Raw genomic sequence first — 24,050 nt, 5'->3', positions numbered from 1 at the left:
TGTAATGTGTTTTTGCGTCAATTTGTGTTTTGTAATCTGCCCAACAACAAATTGGCCCAAATATTTTTAAAAATGCAAATTTTTTTTTTAAGGCTGTTATCCGATTTAAATGATTAATCAAAACAATAATCGGCCAACTAATCGATTATGAAAATAATTGTTAGTTGCAGCCCTACACTGAATCAAGTCCTGCAGTCACATGACCACAATTAAAGCCCCAATGCTGACTGCTGTTACATTTCTCCTTTTAAGAGAAAATAAATACTTTCACATATTTTTGCAAGAAAAGAAAATGCATTTATTTTTCCATAAGAATCATGGAAAGCATTGTGTCACGCCCCTCCAGCCTGTGTCTTAGAATGACAGGGAGTTGAAGCCTCCATCAATCAAGATATAATATCCCTCCTCCATTGTGTTTAGCTGGTTAGTGGGCATGGAGGGGGTGGGCTGTCATGTACCACTATGTTTTCACCCACATGTGACTCTATAGTCACATGGCCTGCTCAGATGTGATAGGGAGGAAATGCTCAGCGTAGAAACGCACTGAAAACTGAGCATGTGCAGAGCTGCCAACACTGCTCTGCGAAATCCCTAGCTGAATTGGGGACATGGACAGAAGGGGGAGATGGAGAGCAGCGGGATCAATAATAAGCTATAATAAGTTCTCCTACATGTGAAATGGTGATTGTGGGTTTTATGACACTTTAAATGTTTTTCTGTTTCCTTAGATGCCATCAAGATCAAGGCTGACTTCTGTTCTGTGGAGGACGACTACATAAGTGTTTTTCTTTATATTATTACGAAGGACTCTGTGGTAAGTGGAATATGTAATGACCTATAACATTGTACCGTCTAAACTGACTTAATAAGTTGGGAATATTACCATACCTGTGTTTTTTCTCTCAAGCTCTGTGTCAATGATGAGCTCGTGGCCAAAAAGTTTGCTTCTTATTACAAAGACAATTCTGTGTATGACGAGGTGAATGGAAATGCAATAATTCCCATGGTCAATGGGATACAGTCGCCAGGACAAGAAAATGGACCCGGGGTCAAGGAGCTGCAGTCACCAGGACACCAGAATGTACCAATGGTCAAAGAGCTGCAGTCACACGTACACCAAAATGGATCTATGGTCAAAGAGCTGCAGTCACCAGGACACCAGAATGTACCAATGGTCAAAGAGCTGCAGTCACACGTACACCAAAATGGATCTATGGCCAAAGAGCTGCAGTCACACGTACACCAAAATGGATCTATGGCCAAAGAGCTGCAGTCACCAGGACACCAAAATGGATCTATGGCCAAAGAGCAGCAGTCACCAGGACACCAGAATGCACCAAGGGTCAAAGAACTGCAGTCACACTTACACCAAAATGGATCTTTGGTCAAAGAGCTACAGTCCCCAGGACACCAGAATGGATCTATGGTCAAAGAGCTACAGTCACCAGGACACCAGAATGGATCTATAATCAAAGAACTGCAGTCACCGGTACACAAGAATACACCAAGGGTCATAGAGTTGCAGTTACCAAGACACCAGAATACACCCATATTGAAAGATATACAGTCACCAGGACACCAGAATGGATCTATGGTCAAAGAGCTTCAGTCACCGGGACACCAGAATGGATCTATGGTCAAAGAGCTTCAGTCACCAGGACACCAGAATGGATCTATGGTCAAAGAGCTACAGTCACCAGGACATCAGAATGGAGTTAAATCTGTTTCCTTGAGTAAAGAAGAAGCCCAAGTTCCAAAAAAAGCTTCGCCCAAAATTGCATCTCAGCCAATCCTGTGGTCAGCATGGAGATGTTTGGATGGAGGACATACTACAGGTAAGGCAGAATTGACTTTGTTTCTCGCCTTGATGTAACTATGCAGAGCTTTATGTTTAAAGTGGTTAAAACCCTCACATATACCTATTGAAGTGACTAGCATGAGAGGATACAAAGAAATAAAACAAAATACAGGGTGGGCCATTTATATGGATACACCTTGATAAAATGGGAATGGTTGGTGATATTAACTTCCTGTTTGTGGCACATTAGTATATGTGAGGGGGGGAACTTTTCAAGATGGGTGGTGACCATGGCGGCAACCATTCCCATTTTATTAAGGTGTATCCATCAAAACAGTGTAATTTTTCCCAAAAAATTACCACTGCACTAATACGGTGTGACAGAAAGTATTGTAACGACCGCCATTTTATTCTCTAAGATGTCTGAAAAGAAAAAACTATAGTGTTTGGGGATTCTAAGTAATTTTCTAGCAAAACTTGTAAACGCCAAGTTAAAAAAACAGGCCTGGTCCTTAAGTGGTTAATCTAATCAAAAGATAAACCTCTCTCTGCAGATATCCAGCAGGAAAGTAGATCGGTCCTGCATAAGGATAAACCACCATTCTTGGCCAATCAGAGCAGAAAACCATCAGATTTCGTGTCAAAAGATAGTACTACTCAGTCCTTGAGAAGTCAAAATGGAAGCAGTCCCGTCCTCCTGCAGAGAGATGAACCTCCACCCTCAGACGATCGGCATGGAAATGTGTCGCTTTCACTGGATACGCAAAATCAGACTTCGAACATTCAAGAAAAGAAAATAGAGACGGGTCCTGAGGCTGTGACACCTTCTACACCTTCTACCTGGAACAATACTGAAGGTGGCCCAAAGCTTTTTCAGGGTAAGCTGTTCTCTTTAATTGTATACTTTTCCATTGGTTTGGATTTGTTTGAGCCAAGATTATTCATCTGTAACTCATTGTCTGCTTTTATATTTATATAATGCCAAGAACACTGGCACCACAAGAATGGGGGCATTTAGCTGCTATGTGCCCTAGAGCTGGGCAATTTTTTTTTTATAAAAAACTTGATTTGCGATTCGAAACAATTATTTTTATTTTTTTGATGGACACCACACCGGTCCTGAGGAGCTGCGGGACGGAGTTTGTAGGCAAGTCGGCGGCGTCTGGCCTTGCGGCCTTTTCCCAGGATCGCGGCGGATTGAATTCTCCCCTGCACACTCTGGAGAGGCCACCAAGGCAGGAGGGTCAGTTGTGAGGGTCCGCACCCAGTAGCAGGAGGACTCTAGCACCGGTCCTTAGGAGCTGCGGGCAGGAATTTTGTAGGCGTGTCCGCGGCTTCGGCCGGCCTCGCGGCCCTTTCCCGGGATTGCGGCTGACTGACTTCTCCCCTGGAGAGGCCACCAAGGCAGGAGGGACACAGGAGGGTCAGTTGTGAGGGTCCGCACCCAGTAGCAGGAGGACTCTAGCACCGGTCCTTAGGAGCTACGGGCAGGATTTTTTAGGCGTGTCCGCGGCTTCGGCCGGCCTCGCGGCCCTTTCCCGGGATTGCAGCTGACTGACTTCTCCCCTGCACACCCCGGAAAGGCTATCAAGACAGGAGGGTCATTTGTGAGGGTCTGCACCCAGTAATAAGAGGATTCTTAGCGCCGGTCCTGGGGGAAAAAAAAAACTTTGAATAAATTTAAATGATGAGCGCAAAAATAAGTGAATGGTGAATATCCACACAGTGATAAAATATAAATATAAATAGGATCCCCAATGCAGGGGAAAACCAGTAGGTGAATGAATTATAATCTAAATATAGATACAATCAAAACACTGTGGCTGTGATAACAAACAATAAAGCAAAAAGCAAAAAGTCCTGTGTAATAAAAATTGAAATCAATATAAATATAAATGAAAGTCCCAAAGTGATCAACAATAATCTTGTGCATCCAAATCAAAAATGTTTACACGATCCCACCGGCAGCTGAGCTCACGGAGCGCTTACCTTCCTGATGTATATAAACAGCGTGTGGATGCTCAGATGGAGACTTAAAGACCTTCCTTCTGCTCGGACGAGCTAATCCAAACCTCGACCTTGTTGCCTGGAGAGCGTCGCCCTCACTGTGTGTGGTCCGGGGCTACACCAAAATGGAGGCTCCGTTCTCAAATCATACACAGGCCATCAATCGAATGTAAAGGGAGGCCCTGATTAGACGTGACCGGAAGTGACGTGACGTTCCGTCCGCACATTCGATACTTGCTGTTTCAACGTTTTAATTCTAGCTCATGTTGAGCATTTTACTATTTGGACCAACAATAAACTGATTGCCGTGAAATATTTCACCATTTGGAGCTCTTTTCCTCTTTCCTCCCTTTACATTCGATTGATGGCCTGTGTATGATTTGAGAACGGAGCCTCCATTTTGGTGTAGCCCCGGACCACACACAGTGAGGGTGACGCTCTCCAGGCAACAAGGTCGAGGTTTGGATTAGCTCGTCCGAGCAGAAGGAAGGTCTTTAAGTCTCCATCTGAGCATCCACACGCTGTTTATATACATCAGGAAGGTAAGCGCTCCGTGAGCTCAGCTGCCGGTGGGATCGTGTAAACATTTTTGATTTGGATGCACAAGATTATTGTTGATCACTTTGGGACTTTCATTTATATTTATATTGATTTCAATTTTTATTACACAGGACTTTTTGCTTTTTGCTTTATTGTTTGTTATCACAGCCACAGTGTTTTGATTGTATCTATATTTAGATTATAATTCATTCACCTACTGGTTTTCCCCTGCATTGGGGATCCTATTTATATTTATATTTTATCACTGTGTGGATATTCACCATTCACTTATTTTTGCGCTCATCATTTAAATTTATTCATTTTGCATTCTTTGTCGTTAGTACATTATAGATTTGAGCCGCAATTATTCATTCACTCACGTTATTGTTTATATTTTTTATCCCTCACGTTGAAAGTATTGGCTAGCGCTTTAGTTCCTCCTTTACACACGTTTAAAAAAAAAACTTTCTTTATTTTATTTTTTTGGAAAATATGAATCGATTTGACCTACCAATTCGATTTTTAAATCAAATCGTTTTTTTCCCCAGCCCTAATGTGCCCCCCCGATGTTGTAGTGCACCCAGGAAGAGAAGATGATTCCAGCCCTGCAGCCTGCCAAAGATGAGCCTGAACCCCCCACACATCTAGCAAATACAGGCCCATTTGTGGCCACCAAAACGCATGGTTCTGAAATACCATACGGTTGGGTGCTGCACCATTTAGGCCTCATGCACACCGGACGTTAAAATAACGTTATAAAAACGGCAGTAGCTTTGCAGTGAGTTTTTCAATGTTTCTGCAATATCGTTTTTCCACGTCAGCGTTTTTTTTTTTTTTTTTTATTTATTTTTTCCAATGGATCAAAAATGACAAAACGCTGGCGAGACGTGTTTTATCAGCGTTTATTTGAACAGCTGAATAACTCCTCTTAGAACCCACTAGTTTTGTTTTGTTTTTTTAAAGCCCCAGCCCAAAAAAAAATGTAAAGCGCCCCGTGCTCGCGAGCAGAAGCAAACCCATATGTAGATCACGCCCACATATGTAAACATTTTTAAAGAAGTCGCCTGTGGAGAATTTTAGGTACCTAAGTTTGGGCCATTCCATGAGTGTGTGCAAAATTGCAGACACTCATGGAATGGCCCAAACTAAGGTACCGAAAAATACTTAAAGGTATCTAAGGTACTTAAAATTAAAGCATGACGTTGGTATCCATTTAATATCATCTTTCATATTTTAAAACAAAATTGGGTTATACCTGTATATTGTGGTGTTTTTTTTTTTTTTTTATTAAAGTGTATTTTTTTGGTTTTAAAAACCACTGCACAAATAACGTGTGACCTAAAAAATATCATTGACTGCCATTTTATTTTCTAGGGCCTCTGCTAAATAAAAAATAAGTCATTTTCTAGAAAAAAGAAAAAAAAAAAAAGATTTTTACTTGTAAACAAAAAAAAGTGTTAAAGGCCTGGTCCATTAGGTGGTTTTTAATAAACATTCCCGAAACTCAAATAATTTTTTTCATTGGTTATTCTTTTCACAGATGTCCCGGAAAGGGCTGCTGCTGAGATCAGGTTTGTCAGTTATTTGTAAATAACATTTTTATGAAAGAGAGAATTATTGGTCAATAATAAAATGAACTAACATACCGTACAATCCCATATACCGTATATAAGCCGAGTTTTTCAGCACATTTTTTTTGTGCTGAAAATGCCCCCCTTGGCTTATACTACGAGTCACCTTTTTGCGCCTCATCTCCCGGACTTTGGGGACCCGGTACTGGCCGGCCGTTGGTTCCCTGGACCCCAAACTTGGCACACAGGTAGCCCCTCTTTCTTTACAAGTGTGCAAAGTTTGTTGTCCGGGGGACCTACGGTCGGAGAGCACCGATTTTTCAAAGCCGGGCACCCCTTCCATAGACTCCCATGTTACACGGTCATTTCTCTAGTGATTTGGGGACGCAGTACCGGCCAGTCGTAGGTCCCCTGGACCCGGATCTTGGCACACATGTAGCCCCATTTCTCCTCTACAAGTGTGCAAAGTTTGTTGTCTGGGGGACACCGATTTTTCAAAGTCGGGCAGCCCTTCCATAGACTTCCATGTTAAACGTCAGTCTAGGCATGGGCACAGTGAGGCATGGGCACAGTGGGGCATGCACATGGACACAGTGAGGCAAAGTGGGGCACAGTAAGGCATGCAGATGGACACCCTAGGCTTATACTCGAGTCAATAAGTTTTCCCATTTTTTCGTGGTAAAATTAGGTGCCTCGGCTTATATTCAGGTTGGCTTATACTCAAGTATATACGGTAACCAATTCTATACCCACATTTGATCCAGAGGAAGGCAAAAAACCCCAGCAGAGCATGAGATCCAATTTTCTCCAGCAGGGGAAAAAATTCCTTCCTGATCCCCCGAGAGGCAATCGGATTTTCCCCGGATCAACTTTACCTATAAATGTCAGTACTCAGTTATATTATGTACATTTAGAAAATAATCCAAACCTTCATAGGAGAGGACTCTAGTCCTCTCCTATGAACAGGAACATAACCCATATGTCAAGATTTGTGAAGGCTGTGTCCATCCTATCCTATTTTTTTATGAGGCTCAAGTACAGTACTGTTTAAAAAAAAATATATATATATTTCTGATATTCCTCTTCTTTTGACAATTAACATCTCTTCAGGGGTCACAGTGAAGAGAAGACTTGTCTGCCGGTTCTAGAAGCTCAGGATCCTTTAGCTATGCCGACCACGGAAGCATTTTCTGTTGTTCAGTCCCCCTGGCCTGCATTGTGCAACGTAGATCGTGCAAGAAGGATGTCTACTGGTAGGATATAGCTATTGCTTTTTCTTTCTTAAATTTATGTTTACCGGTAATCTCTCTCATTGATTATTTTTAAAGTCTAAAAAGACACAATAACAAATGTCAGAGATAGACAAGAGAATACAAACATATCAAAGGAACATTGATCTATCCACACAGATACGTAGAGTAAATAATGGTGACATCCGTCAGGAACAAACCCACATCTGCGGGATATGGGGAAGCAACCATCGTTCCACAGTTCGAAGAAGAGCAACCAAATGACGAGTTCCATATCATAGAGATGTAGGGGGGCAGAATAGATCTCTATGGCAATAAATGTGTCAAGTGGAAGATTGTGTACTTAACCACTTCAGCCCCGGAAGATTTTACCCCCTTCCTGACCAGGCCATTTTTTGCGATATGGCACTGCGTCGCTTTACCTGACAATTGCGCGGTCGTGCGACGTACCCAAACAAAATTGATGTCCTCCCCCCCCCCCCCCCCCCACACTGCTCTCTAGTATGAATCCTCCAGACTGAATCGGCCAGACTGAACGAAAAGCTCCCTCTCTCTTTCCCCTATCCTCCACTGGATGGATCCATGGCGCTGCTGCAAAAAGCTCTCTCTCTTTCCCTTATCCTCCACTGGATCGATCAACGACGCTGCTGCAAAAAGCGCCGTCTCTCTTTTTCCCCTATCCTCCACTGGATTGATCCATGGCGCTGCTGCAAAAAGATCCGTCTCTCTTTTTCCCCTATCCTCCACTGGATTGATCCATGGCGCTGCTGCAAAAAGCTCTCTCTCTCCTTTTTCCCTTATCCTCCACTGGATCAATCAACGACGCTGCTGCAAAAAGCGCCGTCTCTCTTTTTCCCCTATCCTCCACTGGATGGATCCATGGCGCTGCTGCAAAAAGCTCTCTCTCTTTCCCCTATCCTCCACTGGATGGACCCATGGCGCTGCTGCAAAAAGCTCCCTCTCTCTTTTCCTTATCCTCCACTGGATCGATCCGCGGCTCTGGTATGGGTGTCCCACAGTTTGCTCAACCCAGCCAGCCTGCAATGCACTTTCTCTCCAAGATCGTCTCAAAGCCATGCCCAAACCTCGTTCTACGCATTTCACTGGATTGATATCATCTGGGGCAAATCATAACTTTTTAATTATTCATTTTGAAACGTTTCTACCGCCTGCCTTCAGTGACCACCCCTAATTACTGTTCTGACTATTTGAAGCCTTTCCTCTTACCCTGACCTTGTACGTTCACTATCTGCACTGTGAATACAACATGTCTTATTCTAGACATAGGGGGGACAGTCCTACTGTACCTGGTGCCCCCAGTTCACTTTATACGAACAGGTTGATTGCAGCGTGTCTGCTAATAGAGCCAACTAGGGATGAGCTCCGGCGTGTTTGCACACTCCATGTGCAGAGCCCGCCAGGAAGTCGGCATGGCGCTGCGCTAATCACAGGCAGGGAGACATTGTCCCGATGCGCGGCTGCAGAGATCGGGAAATGTCTCACTGCCTGTGATTAGCGCAGCACTGTGCCGACTTCCTGGCGGGCTCTGCACATGGAGTGTGCGAACACGCCGGAGCTCATCCCTAGTGCCAACGTCTGGAGTCCTGTGTGCTGTGTGAAAGGGGTGTGTCCCTTCCCTACTGGTCGGAGGGGTTATCCTGGGCTGGGCTACTGTTTAGTTTTTTTTCGTTTGCTAGGGTCTAATCCACCTCTAGGTGGCATTGTTAGGGTATCCATATACAGTATTTGTAGATGTTAAAGGTCTCAAACCTAGTTCCTGGCAGATTGATAGCTGTTTCTTATACGTGTGACAGAATTATTTTATCAAAGTTCAGAAATCTTGAGCATAACGTTATTTGTCTTTTCCAGAGATCCAGGAAGAATCCATTGCCAGAATCCGGTAAGTTGTCTCATCTGTATGCAGTTAGTATGTAGTATTCCACATACATGCAAAGGAAGGTGGAGGAAGTGTAGAGACTGATATAAATAGAGGACCTCATAAGGACAGGTGATGACAAAATAACTTGCCTTCAATTGCTGCATGTACAGAGATTCTGATGACGTCAAAACCTTAAAGAAGAGTTCCACCCAAAAATGGAACTTCTGCTTTTCGGACTCCTCCCCCCTCTGGTGTCACATTTGGCACCTTTTAGGGGGGAGGAGCAGATTCATGTCTAATACAGCTATTTGCTCCCATGTCTGGGCATAGATCGCTGCAGTATCCGCGGTGATCTACGCCATGTCCGAACCCTCCCCACTATCTTCTGGGAGACAAATAGGTCCCAGAAGACAGCATAGACCAGTGAAATCACGCAGCACAACTCGCGCATGCTCAGTAGGGAACTAGGAAGTGAGGTTGCAAGGCTTCACTTCCTGATTCCCTTATCGAAAATGGTGGCATCTCCAAGAGAAAAGGGAATAGCCGCTCCAGGTGGGAACCCAGATGAATATCCTCCGCTGCAGATAACTCAGGTGCAGGCAATGCACTAAGCAAAGCAGGAACAAAAATTGTCTCTGTACAGCCGCACTCTGAACAAATTGAAGCCTTTATTAAAAGGACAGCACTACAAGTCACAGCAAAATGAAATTAAAACCTGACTTCTGACGCGTTTCACACTGAAACTTGTGCTTCGTCATAGCTATAAATGCTGTAGTGCTGTCCTCCTTTTATTAAAGGCTACAATTTGTTCAGAGTGCGGCTGTCCAGAGAATTTTTATTCCATCTCCACCCGAGAGCCGAGGGACAGATCGGCTTCGGGTGCCGAAATTGCGGGCACCCTGGACAGGTAAGCGTCATTATATTAAAAGTCAGCAGCTGCCGTATTTGTAGCTGCTGACTTTAAAAAAAAAGAATTAAAACAATTCCATTCCTACTGATAAAATACTTTGGATGTCTAGTCCTGTTTTTTAAAGTTTTTTTTTTTGTTTTTTTTTTATAGAACACCGAGTGGGAATGTATCATCCTCGGCTCCCGACAACATGAGTCAGGCACAACGTTTTACCAAGTAAGTGCTTCAGCAGAGGATTTTTTGTATTTGATTTTTTTTTTTTTTTTTTTTTAAACAGTATATATTAAGATTTTAGAGAACAGTGGGTGGTCCGACTGGGTCGGCCTGCAAAAACGGACAGGCGGACCCGATCGGTCCACTGGTTTGAAACTTACACAGCAGAGCTGAAGAAGAGACCTCCATTCCATTAGGATACTAGCAGAGGCATGCTGGTAGGAGGGGTTATCCTATTTATTAAATTTTTTTGCCAGTGTCCTCCTGTAGGCGGAAGTATAACCTGAAGATATAAACCTTTCTGCGTCCCTCAATGGACAAGGGTAAAATAATAATTACTAGTGCCATCGATTGTCCAACTGTTGGTGGGTTACATATGGGGACCGTTCCCATATTTTATATCTACAGGTATATCAGAAATATTTGTTCTCCAGACAGAATCCCTCTTAATGTATGCAAATTCTGTTGCAAACTGTTAACAGCAGTTTACATTTTCTTTTCATATTCAGGTTACTTCATTTCTTAAATCCAAATCCAGCGCAGCTATCAGAAGAAGAGAATGACGAGGTGTGTTTATCTTTACTGTCCTTCTTTATAATGTAAATCCTGGATGCTGACACTTGATATAATAATCCAGTTTTACTTTCTCTTTGGCTGGAATAAAAACATTTATTGGCTGACCTCAGTCTACAAAAGTCTTTTCAATAAAGGACAAATGCACATCTTTTTGCATGTACAAAGTTTTCATACAGCACTGAGCTGTCCTAATGGGATCCATGACCCCTGACCCTCTGCACAGTGCTGATTGGCCATGTGCTAATCACTGCACTCTACCAAAAAAAAAAAAACGACTCTGATGGGTTTTAATTCCTCTTTATTCCCCAGCAAAGTAAACGCATAATGGGCCAGTATGGCCAATTATGTTGCACTTATCTGCAAACGAAGCCTGCAATGTGCCCGAGGTTCCCCCGCTGGTGGCCACGTCCATCTTCACCCCTCTTCCTTCTGCGGCCATGGACTCCGGCTCTGTGACTGGCTGGAGTCCTGTGACCCTACTCCCGCTCATGCCCTATGGAAACGGCATGACCCTGCCCTTTCTTCAGTGCGCATGCGCCGATGACGTTGGAGCAAGCGTATATGGTAAATATCTCCTAAACTGTGCAGGTTTAGGAGCTATTTTCAGTACCTACAGGTAAGCCTTATAGCAGGGGTGCCCAACCTTTTGAAGAGCAAGGGCCACTTAAGCAACTTGGTAAACAGTCGAGGGCCACAATGAGCGGAGTGGGCGGATGACAGGTCACGGCTACTCTATAGGCCCTCCGATCCGCCAAGATGAAAGGGGACGAATTCCCTTCTGTTTTTCGGATTGGAGGTAGGCGGGCGTAAACGGAGATCTGTCGCTCTATAGAGGTAAATGGAGGCTCCCATTTGGTCGGGCTGATGGTGTGAAAAGGGTCTAAGACTGCTTTCACACTGATGTGCTGCGGTTTACCCACACCACGGGTGCAGCGTAGTGCACCTGTGTCTATCCTATGGGTTAGCTGATCTTTGCCATAGACTCCACCTGTGGAAAAAGCCAGTGCTGTAGAGGAAGCATCGGCTTATGGGGCTCTGCTCAGCAGCCGCTTTGTTCCTCTACCACCAGCTTCATTTACAACACTGATTCTGTGGTATGGCAGATTGGCAACCTGCGATCTGGGCTTGCCAACCCACCATTCCAGAGCAGGAGGTCGCGGGCCACATCAGAGGGCTCCACGGGCCACATGTGGCCCCCGGGCCACTGGTTGGCCACCCCTGCCTTATAGGCTTATCTGTAGGTAAAACTGGTGTGTAAGGGTTTACAACCCCTTTAACCCCTTAGGTTCCACAGTGAGTATAACAAGCATGCTTTACTGCATATACAGACTGATTTTCATTCATTCATTTTACTGTTGTGGGTTTAGTAATACTTTAAAGCCTTTAAAATAGCATAAGTAAACTCAATAAAGGGCAAAAAAAATCTTTTATAGGTAAACTTAAACATTTTATGGTGATTGTAGAAAACAATAAATGAGGTGATGCATGTACCAGTAATTGGAACATATATATGATTCTAACATGTTGACCTGTATTTGATTTCTTGGCAGCCAAAGGCTGTTGGAAAACTTCAGGAAGCCGTGTTTGTCAGCAAAACCTTAACAGCCTATCACACCTTGGAATCTGCTCTTCTTTTTTCTGGTATCAAAAAGGTAAGGCCATTGTAAATAGATGTATAACTTTGTCTATGTAAAAATGTGTGGCCATTCCTGAATAAGAATATTTAAGTTTAGGCCTCATGCGCACTACTGTTGTTAAACTACATTTTAATTTTTTTGTGGCATTTTTATTTAAATTTTTTGCCCTTCAATTCCATAGCATAGCATACTAGCTCATTATGAATTACCTGACAACGAAGCCCCCGCAGCGGCCTTCGGACACCTCCTCCGTCGCCGCTATGATACCTGGAGTGACTTCCGGGTATCGCTGCTCCGGGGGTTGTGACTGGCCGGAGCAGCGATGACGCCACTCCCGTGCATGCGCTCGGGAGACGCCACTAACGGCATGATGCCTGATTTGATAAAAATGCAGCTTAGGTGAGTTAAAAACGCAGATTTTTTCCTGTTGTTATTTACAAGAAACACCATGTGCATGAGATCATTTTTTGGCTTGTAAAAAACGAAGTTTTTCAGCCTCTAGAAAAAAACAATTTTTTTCCAACTTCATCATTAAAACAACGTTGCCCACACACGATCGTAAAAAAAAAATGCTCTAGCAAAGCGCGGTGACGTACAACACGTACGACGGCACTATAAAGGGGAAGTTCCATTCGGATGACGCCACCCTTGGGGCTGCTTTTGCTGATTTCGTGTTTGTAAAAGACGATTTGCGCTTTTCTGTCTGTTACAGCGTGATGAATGTGCTTACTCCATTCCGAACGGTAGTTTTACCAGAACGAGCGCTCCCGTCTCATAACTTGCTTCTGAGCATGCGTGGGTTTTTCACGTCGTTAAAGCCCACACACGATCATTTTTTGCAACCCGAAAAACGAAAACGTTGTTAAAAAATAGAGCGTGTTCGAATTTATTTTTTTGTCGTTTTTCAGAACCCGAAAAATGCTCTGAAGCCCACACACGATCATTTTAAATTACATTTTTAAAAAACAAAGTTTGATGAAGAAGAAAAATGATCGTGTGTACGCGGCATTAGGCTCCGTTCACACCTATACGTTTTTTGGGCCTTTTTGCAGAAAAGCACTGCAGTTTATTTAAAATGGTTTCCTATAGGAAACGTTCACGTCTACGCTTTTTTCAGCCGCTGCGTTTTCTGAAAGGTCACTTTTTTTTTGGTTTTTTTTTTTAACGCAAAACGGTGCTTCTTTTTTGATTCAATAGACTTCAATGGAGAAGCTGTAGAAAAGCATGTAATGCGCTTTTGTTGCGATGTTGCCATTATTTGCATTTTGGCTTTTTTAATCTGCCCAGCAACAGATTGGACAAAAAAGCATAAAAAACACAAATGGTAGTAAAATCGCGTGTGCACAAATGCAAAACGCACAGCAAACAGCACTACAGAAACGATCAAAAGCAAGCTTCATGGGTGTGAACTAAGCCAAAAAGCTCAACAGTTTGCTTTAAAAACAAACTGCTAAATACGATTACCGTATTTATCGCGGTATAACGCGCTCCCGCGTATACCGCGCACCCCTAAAGTTGCCCCGAATCCTGTGGAAATTTTTTTTTTTTGTACTTACAGTTTTGGTGTCTTGCGCGGCGTCCATCGGCAGCCTCGTCGGGTCCGGCGTCCTTCTGCGGCTTCGGGTGTCCTCTTCGTCGGGTCCGGCGTCCTTCTGCGGCTTCGGGTGTCCTCTTCGTCGGGTCCGTCTGCGGCTTCGGGTGTCCTCTTCGTCGGGTCCGGCGTCCTTCTGCGGCATCCTCGCGTCCTCCCCGCTTGTTTCCCGCGCCGAGTTTGAATACTGCGCCGACATACACAGAGCGCAGTACACTCGTGTATTGTCGGCAATGCTCGGCAACTCTCGCGCTGACGTCCTGTACGTCCAGGACGTGAGCGCGGAAGGAGCCGAGACTGCCCGACTATACCCGAGTGTACTGCGCTCGGTATATGTCGGCGCAGTATTCAAAACTCGGCACGGGTATCGGCGTATACCGCGCACCCACGATTTTGCCCTGATTTTCAGGGCAAAAAAGTATGCGGTATACGCCGATAAATACGGTATATGGGGACCGATACAATTTTTTGCCCGCCTTTTCTTGTCGATATCAGGTGATGATAATCTGTACATCACCATTACCTGCCACCTGATGCAGCGTGTCACTTGCCACTGTCACCTGCCACCCAGATGCAGCGTGTCACTACTTCTGGCAACCTCTCCCCAGAGGGGTCCAAACGAGTGAACTTCCACATGCGGGCGGTGAGATATGACATAACTAACTCTGCTTGCCTGCGGCTGCAGCTCTGTCACAAGTAGCCTCCGTGGCCCTGATGTAGGGGCGGAACAGAGGTGATGCGAGGAGTGAGAGATGATGTCGTCTCTCTGCTGCCTGCCGCATCGTTGACCGAGATTGGCAGAGACTGCAGCGAGCACTACGCGGGGACAGGGGGGAGGAGGTCGGCTGGCCGGGCTAATATTGGTAACATCGGTCAGTTTGTGAACGATACCGATTATTTGAAAAATTTGAATATCCACCCCTAATAATCGGTCAACCCCTAATATGTTTTAAGTTCTTTATGTAAGATTTATAAGAATGATACATTTGATTTACGCTTATGTTTCTCTTTTGCACTTTAGTACCTACAGACAATTCTTACTCTTGATCATTATTGGTATTTATGTGATGGTTATGGCCCTATTGAAGTTTAAAGGGGTACGGTCATTTTGGTGTTACCATTGTGATGGAAGGATTGACCTCATTGCCATGGTGTGGGAAGGTTCTGATCATTTGCAAGGGTGAAGTTGGCAACTGAGGAATCTGCCCTGTTGCCATTGAGATGGAAAGACTGTCCCTTGGGCACAATGCCACGGAGGCAAAGGGTTTCTTAGCCAGAGTACTGTTTTTAAAGAAATGGGGAAACTGGCACATTACCATGGTGCTGGGGGTACACTCTTTGCCAGGAAGATCTAGGATTTATTACAGTCCTGGTATGGTGAAAGATATTCAGACCCCGTTACTTTGTTGATGGAGGTATCATTATATCGCATTGAGGAAAACATTTCTTTGTAGACGTGTGCAGTGGCTTTTTATATGAAACCGAAATGGAAAAAAATTATCCGAAAGATAATAAAAATAGTGGATCACATAACCCAGACAGGTAGGGACACCCCACTTGTAATCTTACAAAGAGCATGCAACTGTATTAGACTTGTATGTTTTCCAGAGGCTGATGGCGACTGGCTACAGCGGACCCAACTTGACAGAATCGTACTGCTGGGCTCCCATCGCTGAAGGATCCGACACAATTGTCATCACTCCTGATTGCACAAACCCCATGTATTATATTCCGCCTCTTCTGACTTACCTTAACTGTGCATCAGCGATTTACAAAGTACTGCCAGCAAAACACGGGGTAAGCATGTGCATTTTCTCTTTTATAGATTTTACAGTCTCTCCCTGCCGACATACTGTATATACACACACATCGAAATGTTTGATCAAATACACAGCAGCGTATAGAGTCCACTTCCCGCCTTTCTCTTCGTATATTTTTCCTGTCCCCTTTTCTCCTCTTCTCCTATATCTCTCCTTTTTTGTAATCCCTATGAGAATGGTTTTCTAAAAACGGAGAGTGCAAAATATGGTGCAGCTGTGCATGGTAGCCAATCAGCTTCTAACTCCAGCTTGTTCAATTTAAATGGTTGTAAAGGCACAAGGTTTTTTACCTTCATGCATTCTAAAAAACCTTCTGTATGCAGCAGCCCCCCCCACTACTTATCTGATCCAGCGATGTCCACGAGAGCCTTGGGACTCCAGAGACTCGCACTCCTGATTGGCTTTTGGCAACAGCAGGAGCCAATGGCTTCCACTGCTGTCAATCACAGCCAATCAGGTGATGAAGGGGCGGGGCCAAGCACCTGATTTTTTATTTTTTTTTTCAGGACTAGAGAGGTTAGTGTTAGAATTTTGGGGGCTATAGAAGCAGGGATTTTAGTTTTAGCATGGACTACAATTCATTCAACTGTCTACCGGTATCTTCTGTCAACCTGAGCATCAAATGCAGAGAGAGACATGCATAACTGGACTTTAAATGTGCCTTCTAGAAAAGACCTTGTTCAATTAAAAATACAAACACTCTATTACACATTTAAAAACATCATAGAAGATAAAGAGAATATATTCATGCTAGTTTCTCATCAGAAAAGGTAACACATATCACATTACAACTTGAAGGTGTTATAGCTTCACATCTTATTGTCATAGATAGGTGTAATGTATCTACGCATTTCACCGTTTTTATGGCAGATTTGGCTTTAAGGCAATTTTGTTTTTTGTGCTTGTGTCTGTGGAAGCAGCGTCCTCAGCCATGCCTTGGTGCCATTGTTCCATTGTAATGGTCATGATGTTGTCTTTCAGCCACATGCGATCGTATTGTGCTCTTCATGGGACAAGTGTCACACAGTATACAATCTTCTCATGGATTACAGCAAATGTGTCCAGCTGGTAAACCCCACGCTGCTGCTGGTGGGGCAGTCGAAGGAAGAAATTGAAGGCCTCAACTTGAGGAAACCCTGTGAGTTCAATTCACATCTACAAATCCTTATGTAGTTGAAATGTTCTGGACTTTAGTTGGATACCTTCCAGAACACTCTAAAACCCTTCTAATTAGAAAGATAATGATTTGTTGAATTAAATCACAGTCTTATGCTGCGTACACATGATTGGATTTTCCGTTGGAGAAACCTTGGAAGGTTTTTCCGATGGAATTCTGCTCAAGCTTGGCTTGCATACACACGGTCACACAAAATTTCTCTGTACTTTTGACTGTTAAGAACGCGGTGACGTACAACACTACGACGAGCCGAGAAAATGAATTTCAGTGCTTCCGAGCATGCATCAGAATTTTGCGCGTCGGCATTGCTACAGATGATCGGAACTTCCGATTGGAATTTTTTCCATCTGAAAATTTGAGAACCAGCTCTCAAATTTTGTTGGCGGAAATTCCGACAGGAAAAGTCAGATGGAGCATACATAAGGTCGGAATTTCCGACCAAAAGCTCACATCGGATTTTTCTTGTTGGAAATTCCGACCGCGTGTACGAGGCATAAGTGAATTTATACTTCGGGCAATGATGTAATTATTTTATTTCTGTATGTCAAGGTTGCTTGGTTGTCACAACTCCACACTGCTTGTTGAGGTGTATGGAGCACCATGGGCTACTTCTTCTGCGGCTCTGCCACCTGGTCCTGGATGAAGTGGGTGTGCTCTTTGCTAAAGCCAGGTCACAGGTAAGCTGGGTCTGGTTAACGTGGGTGCTTACTGTTTGGAACTAAACCCACCAATTTTAAGGTTTCCCAGACCATTACATTCAAGGTGCACCTCTAGTGTATACACCTCTCCTAAAGCACCCCAAAGATGCTGCTTGTAGGACTTTTTTTATTGTCTTGCCAGCGCAACGCCCCAGTGTGAAAGCACTCAGACTTTCACACTGCCAATGAGGCTTTTTTTTAGGTGCTTTACATTTGTTATTATTAGTGATAAAAAGGGCCTAAAAAAATACCCCCAGTGTGAAAGGGGTCTAAGGCATTTTGTTTGCTCATGAAATCCAGTCACATATACTTGTTTTTTCTAAAATAATGCTTTGCTTGGGAGAACTACTTCCCACTCTACATGTGAACTAGAACATTGTGTACTAGGGATTGAACTGAGCCGCATTCTGTAGTCCAAGATTTGGAGGTGGCTGTGAAGCCAAGAACAAAACAACCACCCCGTGATATTTTGATTCACCAGGCTTTATCAGATCATTTATTTTTCATGATATTCAGACCCAACAGCAAGCAGGTAACAGAATAGTAAAGGTTCCCTCGCTTGGCAGTCATCTCTTTCTTCCTTAGAAGTAGAAAGCCATGGTGATTTTTATATGTGGTTTGAAAGAGAACAAGAGTGCTGTGTCTTTGATGGTTCCCATGTATTCAGGTCATAATATAGCTGGTAGTAGTTGGTCACATTCACTTTGACTTGTTCTGTGTTGTTGAAGACATTTGTGGCTTATCCAAGAACTGAAGAAACGGCTTGGATTTCTATGAAACATCTTCAGCGTTACCGAAGAATTCCAATTGGATTTAACAAAATACTATTAGCTACTACAACATTGTACAGAATGCGTGGCTCTTCTTTTTTTTACAGAACACCATTTGCTATGCTATAATTGTGCTGAATAGTATGTACAAAAGAAGATGGCTATCTGGTTTCATCTGCAGAATGTGTTTTAACCGCTTACCGCCCACGCTATACCCAAAAGACAGCTACAGCGTGGGCTTTTAATGCTGGGAGGGCGTCCATGGATGTCGTGCCTGTGCGCTCCCGCAACGTATGCGTGATGCGCTCTGTGATTGCAGAGTTCTTCGTACTTGGCTGATCACAGATCGGGGTAAAGGGCCAATCACAGTGGCCCATTACTATGTAAACAGCTTATCACAGGATGTAAACACAAGCCTGTTATTGGCTTTTCTCTCCTAACGCTGTGAGTGTGAAGAAGAAGAAGAAGAGAGCCATTAACTGGCTTGTGTTAGGGACATGTGCTCTGATAATCAGGGCATTGATTATCAGTGTCCTCAGGGCCGATCCGCCCTATAGGCTCACTATGCAAGCCGCTTAGGGCCCCGCAAAGCTGCGAAGGGCCCCCCAAATTACTAGAGGCCCCGCCTGGTGAGAAGTCATTTTCGCCCCCTCACCCCGCTTCTCAACTCGCTGGCTGCATGGGAGGAGGAGGTAAGAAGTCACCACCCCCCCCGCTTCTCAATTTAATGTAAGATGTCATTTCCGACAGCAGAACACCCCCTCCCCCTGGTTCTCAACTTTTTTTAATGTGACATGTCATTTTGCTTAGGGCCCCAGGGAGGTCAGGATCGGCACTGAGTGTCCTGATTATCAGTGCTGCCAATCGGTGCCCACCAGTGCTTCCAATCGGTGCACACCAGTGCTGCCAATCAGTGACTCCTCATCAGTGTTGCCTATCTATGCGTTCCATCAGTGCCACCTGCCAGTGTCCATCAGTGCAGCCGCAGCACACATTAGTGAAGGAGAAAAATTACCCGTTTGCAAAATTTTATAACAGACTATGAAGAATTTTTTTTTTTTTTTTTTTTTTTAAATGTTCCACACCTTCAGGCCTACCTAGAATCTGATTTATGGCAACATTTTCCCTTTTCGTCCACATAGTAACTGTTGTCTTGTTTCCAGATGTCGGCCATACTGGAAGCCTATAAGAAAACGGCGTCTGCGGAAACTAGAGATGATACTTCTCAGCAGGTTGTTGCAATTGGAAACGCGTGGCATCAGGATATGGAATTGTTATTAAATTATACATCCTGCCCACAAGTTATCATCACCAGGATGAAGCAGGCAGCAGTCTTTGCTAATGTCCAACAGGTACAGAAAGCCCTGTAAAAAGGGGAAAAAATGTATGTTTGTAATTATAATCATTTACACAAAGTGCAAAATGTTACACAACTGTGTTGTCAAACTCAATTTAGTCGAGGGCCACATCCGTATTATGGTTGCCCTCAAAGGGCCAGTTGTATTTGTAAGAGTACATACATTTATCCAGGGCTTTTCTTTTCTTAGAATTGGTGCAGGAACTCGACCACAAATTGCAAAGCCAGTGGGAGGATCTTAAAGGAGCAATAAATACCAGGCGTGCGTTATGTGCAGGGTTCAGGGATGCGCTATGTACCAAGTGCAGGATTCAGGGGTGTGCTATGTACAGAGTGCAAAGTTCAGGGGTGCAATGTGTACAGAGTGCAGGGTTGAGAAGTGTGCTAACAATATGAAAACATTTACTGCGCTAATTCAATAAATGGTACAGCGGCAACTGCAAATGTTATACAACACTAGTAGTAAAGATAAAATAAAAAAGCTGCGCCAACGTGAACTATAAACGACACTAATGGTCATAAATAATGAACACAGTCACAAATATAATTAATTGTAGTGCTAAGCATTGAATAAGTGAAAAATATTAAATGGTCAATAGGCCTCAATGTAATATTGACACACAAATATAAATATTGATAATTTATATCTCCAATGTTACATGAGAACTGGAAGATGTCAAGTAAATAAATCTCAGTCCGTGTAAATAATAATATAGATAAGGATAAAAAGACAATCCTTAAAAGTGACACTATCACTGTGTCATAAACCACAAAAAAAAACAAATGTCCATATAAGCTATATCTTCCCCAGTGTGCAAATGGGTCCACAGCATTCAGAAGAAAGTGATGACAGAAAAACGCCTCCACCGGAATAACACACTGCCGCTTACCGGATAGATGTGATCTCTTGATTATAGGAGATCAGTTAGCGCATGTAGCTCTTAACCCAGCCTGGGGTCTCTATATGATAAAATGTGTGCCTCAGCTTCCATAGAAGATGTCTCACAGCACACCGATTCGGAATACACCACATAGGACAAAATAGACTCACATAGCATAAAACTCTTGGAGTTTAATAAAGGTCATAAAAAAAATGCACACTTACATTTAAGTAATGGAATAATGGCATATAGAACAAATGAGCCGGCCGACTCCTTGAAATAGCAGCCCGTATATTCCGGGTTTGGCGTCGTTCCTCCCAACGTTTCGTCACTAGAGGGACATGGTCACATCCCTCTAATGACGAAACGTTGGGAAGAACAACGTTCTGACGTCACTGCGCTGTACGCCAGACCCGGAATATACGGGCTGCTATTTCAAGGAGCCGGCCGGCTCATTTGTTTTATTTGCCATTATTCCATTACTTAACTGTAAGTGTGCATTTTTTTTTATGACCTTTATTAAACTCCAAGGGTTTTATGCTATGTGCACTCGCTGTAGATCTGAGTGGGACATGCAAGAAAAATAAAAAACAGCATTTTTGCTTGTACAGGATTGGATAAAACTAACAGCAGAGCTTCCCCGTCATTTCAGAGCTTCCCCGTCATTTCAGAGCTTCCCCGTCATTTCAGAGCTTCCCCGTCATTTCAGATCTTCCCCGTCATTTCAGATCTTCCCCGTCATTTCAGATCTTCCCCGTCATTTCAGATTTTCCCCCTCATTTCAGATCTCTGCCCTCCCATTTCAGATCTCTGCCCTCCCATTTCAGATCTCTGCCCCTCTCTTTTCAGATCTCTCCCCTCCCATTTCAGATCTCTCCCCTCTCTTTTCAGATCTCTCCCCTCTCTTTTCAGATCTCTTCCCTCCAATTTCAGATCTCTTCCCTCCCATTTCAGATCTCTTCCCTCCCATTTCAGATCTCTTCCCTCCCATTTCAGATCTCTTCCCTCCCATTTCAGATCTCTTCCCTCCCATTTCAGATCTCTGCCCTCCCATTTCAGATCTCTGCCCTCCCATTTCAGATCTCTGCCCTCCCATTTCAGATCTCTCCCCTCTCCTTTCAGATCTCTCCCCTCTCCTTTCAGATCTCTCCCCTCTCCTTTCAGATCTCTCCCCTCTCCTTTCAGATCTCTGCCCTCATTTCAGATCTCTGCCCTACCATTTCAGATCTCTCCCCTCATATTTTAGATCTCTCCCCTCATATTTTAGATCTCTCCCCTCATATTTTAGATCTCTCCCCTCATATTTTAGATCTCTGCCCTCATATTTTAGATCTTCCCCCTCAGATTGTCTTTAGTAAATCAACCCCAATGTGTCCATGCACACTTTGGCTTTTTCAGGCGTTTATAGGCATATGCTCCTAGAGGCAGAACAAACCCCCCCCCCACACCTAACGCGTGTTTTTGAGAAGAGCTCATGCCCCTAGAAGCTAAAAAGAGCTCAAAGAAGCTTAAAAACATTTTGTTCAAGCTTTTTATTTTGTTTATACAGTGGTTTAAGAAATTACTATCTAGGAGGGTTTGTGAAAAAAAAACACTTGTGCTAAAAAAGAAGCTTAAAGAAGCCAAATAAAAATACGCAAAAGAGCACAAAAAAAAAGCACAGGCTTCTTCAAGCTAAGAAAAAGCTCAAATGCCTGTAAAACCATTTATTTTTATTTTTTTGAGCTTCGGTGTGCATGAGCTCTAAGCGTTGTTATTAAATACAATTTATATACTGGTATTGTTTAATCTACTGGTCGGAACTTTATTGGTGTTCCTACACTGACTTCTTAATCTAAATTTCACATGGTGCATGTTGATGATATGCAATGTCTATTGTACCTGTATTGATTTTTTTTTTCTTAAATCATTAATAAAATAAAAAGTTTCCAAAAAAAATTGGCCAGGCAGCTCTAGGCACATAGTCAACCTCCTAGCTACATATAAAGGTGCTGGAAACAGACGACTGCCAGAGGAATGAGCAGTAGACATCGGCCCACCGACAGTTATTGTATATTTCCGTTTCTCGTTTAGATATTGCACTTGTGTTTAGACTGTGAGAAGATGTCGGTGTTGCTGCAGTGTTTGGATTTCACGCCAGTCAATACCCAGAAAATTCTCATCTTCACTAGTTCTGATGAAGAGGCTGAACTCGTACACAAGGTAAGGGCCTATACATTCTTAGCGCTCAGCTTTGCAGCCAGGATGATGAACAACGCTTCGATGGTTCATCCTATAACAGGACATACAGTAGTACTCCGCATAGGATCAGAATTTGTTGCTTACCTTATTAATGTCTAAGGGAGTGTTTGGCAAAAGGAGCACATGTAGTGCTGAGCAGGACATGTACGACCAGCTCTGTAAAACCGCAGAGTGCGCTGGGTGGTGCAGCCAAGCTGTGATCTCTAGCATTTGTGAATGTAGTTCTCACACAATTGCTTCTGGTAAAAAATCTATCTGACTTTTTTTGCAATCTGTTTCTAGTCTTGGGGCCGTGTCTGTCACTGTTTGAGAAGTTTAATTCAGAAAGAAATTGTATTTGCAGGGGATGAACTGGTTAACATATAGTAGCGCGCCTAGATGGACTTCTTAAAGCCGTTGTATTGCGTGCGTGATGATTTTTACCTACAGGTAAGTCTATAATAAGGCTTACCTGTAGGAAAAATGAATATCTCCTAAACCTGCACCGTTTAGGAGATATTCGCCCTGCATGCAGTCGCTGATGTCAGCGGCGCATGCGCTCTGAGGCTGCTTTCACACTGAGGAGCTTTGCAGGTACTATTGCGCTAGAAATAGCGCCTGCAAAGGGCCCTGAAAGAGCCGCTCCTTTATCTCCAGTGTGAAAGCCAGACGGCTTTCACACTGGAGCATTGCGCTGGCAGGAGGGTAAAATAAGTCCTGCAAGTCGCATCTTTGAGGCGCTGTAGGAGCGAATATACCGCTACTAAAGCACCCCTGCCCATTGAAATCAATGGGGTAGCGCCTCCGAACCGCCCGCAAAGCGCTGCTGCAGCAGTGTTTTGCGGGCAGGTTTAACCCTTTTTCGGCCGCTGGCAGGGGTTAAAACCACCCCACTAGCGGCTTAAAATCGCGGCAGGTAGGTAAAGCGCCGCTAAAAATGGCACCACTTTACCGCCAATGCCCACGACGATTCAGTGTGAAAGTACCCTGAAGGTCCAGCATATCATGCCGGAACTTCAGAGCGCCTTGCCAGAACGGAGGGCTCCTGCATGCATTCGTGTGAGTGACGTCATCGTGGCTCCATCTGCTCACAGTGCCGGAGCCCACAAACCTGGAAGAAACGCAGAGGGAACATGTCCGCTCCCTCAGCGGTGA

At 43.9% G+C, this 24,050-nt stretch overlaps 1 protein-coding gene across 1 annotated transcript in view; it reads left to right on the top strand.

Moving 5' to 3' along the window:
- Positions 1 to 24,050, top strand: part of TDRD12 (tudor domain containing 12) — a 60,130-nt gene that overhangs the window by 13,638 nt on the left and 22,442 nt on the right. Inside the window, exons 7-20 of the mRNA XM_040327785.1 lie at positions 729 to 814; positions 908 to 1,835; positions 2,353 to 2,676; positions 5,886 to 5,916; positions 7,027 to 7,169; positions 9,036 to 9,066; positions 10,106 to 10,171; positions 10,678 to 10,735; positions 12,295 to 12,396; positions 15,581 to 15,769; positions 16,774 to 16,930; positions 17,519 to 17,646; positions 19,601 to 19,789; positions 22,749 to 22,877. Of these exons, the coding sequence (XP_040183719.1) occupies positions 729 to 814; positions 908 to 1,835; positions 2,353 to 2,676; positions 5,886 to 5,916; positions 7,027 to 7,169; positions 9,036 to 9,066; positions 10,106 to 10,171; positions 10,678 to 10,735; positions 12,295 to 12,396; positions 15,581 to 15,769; positions 16,774 to 16,930; positions 17,519 to 17,646; positions 19,601 to 19,789; positions 22,749 to 22,877 (2,561 nt within the window). The remainder of the gene's footprint in view (positions 1 to 728; positions 815 to 907; positions 1,836 to 2,352; positions 2,677 to 5,885; positions 5,917 to 7,026; positions 7,170 to 9,035; positions 9,067 to 10,105; positions 10,172 to 10,677; positions 10,736 to 12,294; positions 12,397 to 15,580; positions 15,770 to 16,773; positions 16,931 to 17,518; positions 17,647 to 19,600; positions 19,790 to 22,748; positions 22,878 to 24,050) is intronic.

The sequence above is a fragment of the Rana temporaria genome, chromosome 11 (assembly GCF_905171775.1).
Source record: "Rana temporaria chromosome 11, aRanTem1.1, whole genome shotgun sequence".
NCBI classification, from domain to species: Eukaryota; Metazoa; Chordata; class Amphibia; order Anura; family Ranidae; genus Rana; species Rana temporaria.
This window is presented reverse-complemented; position numbering and strand designations above follow the sequence as displayed.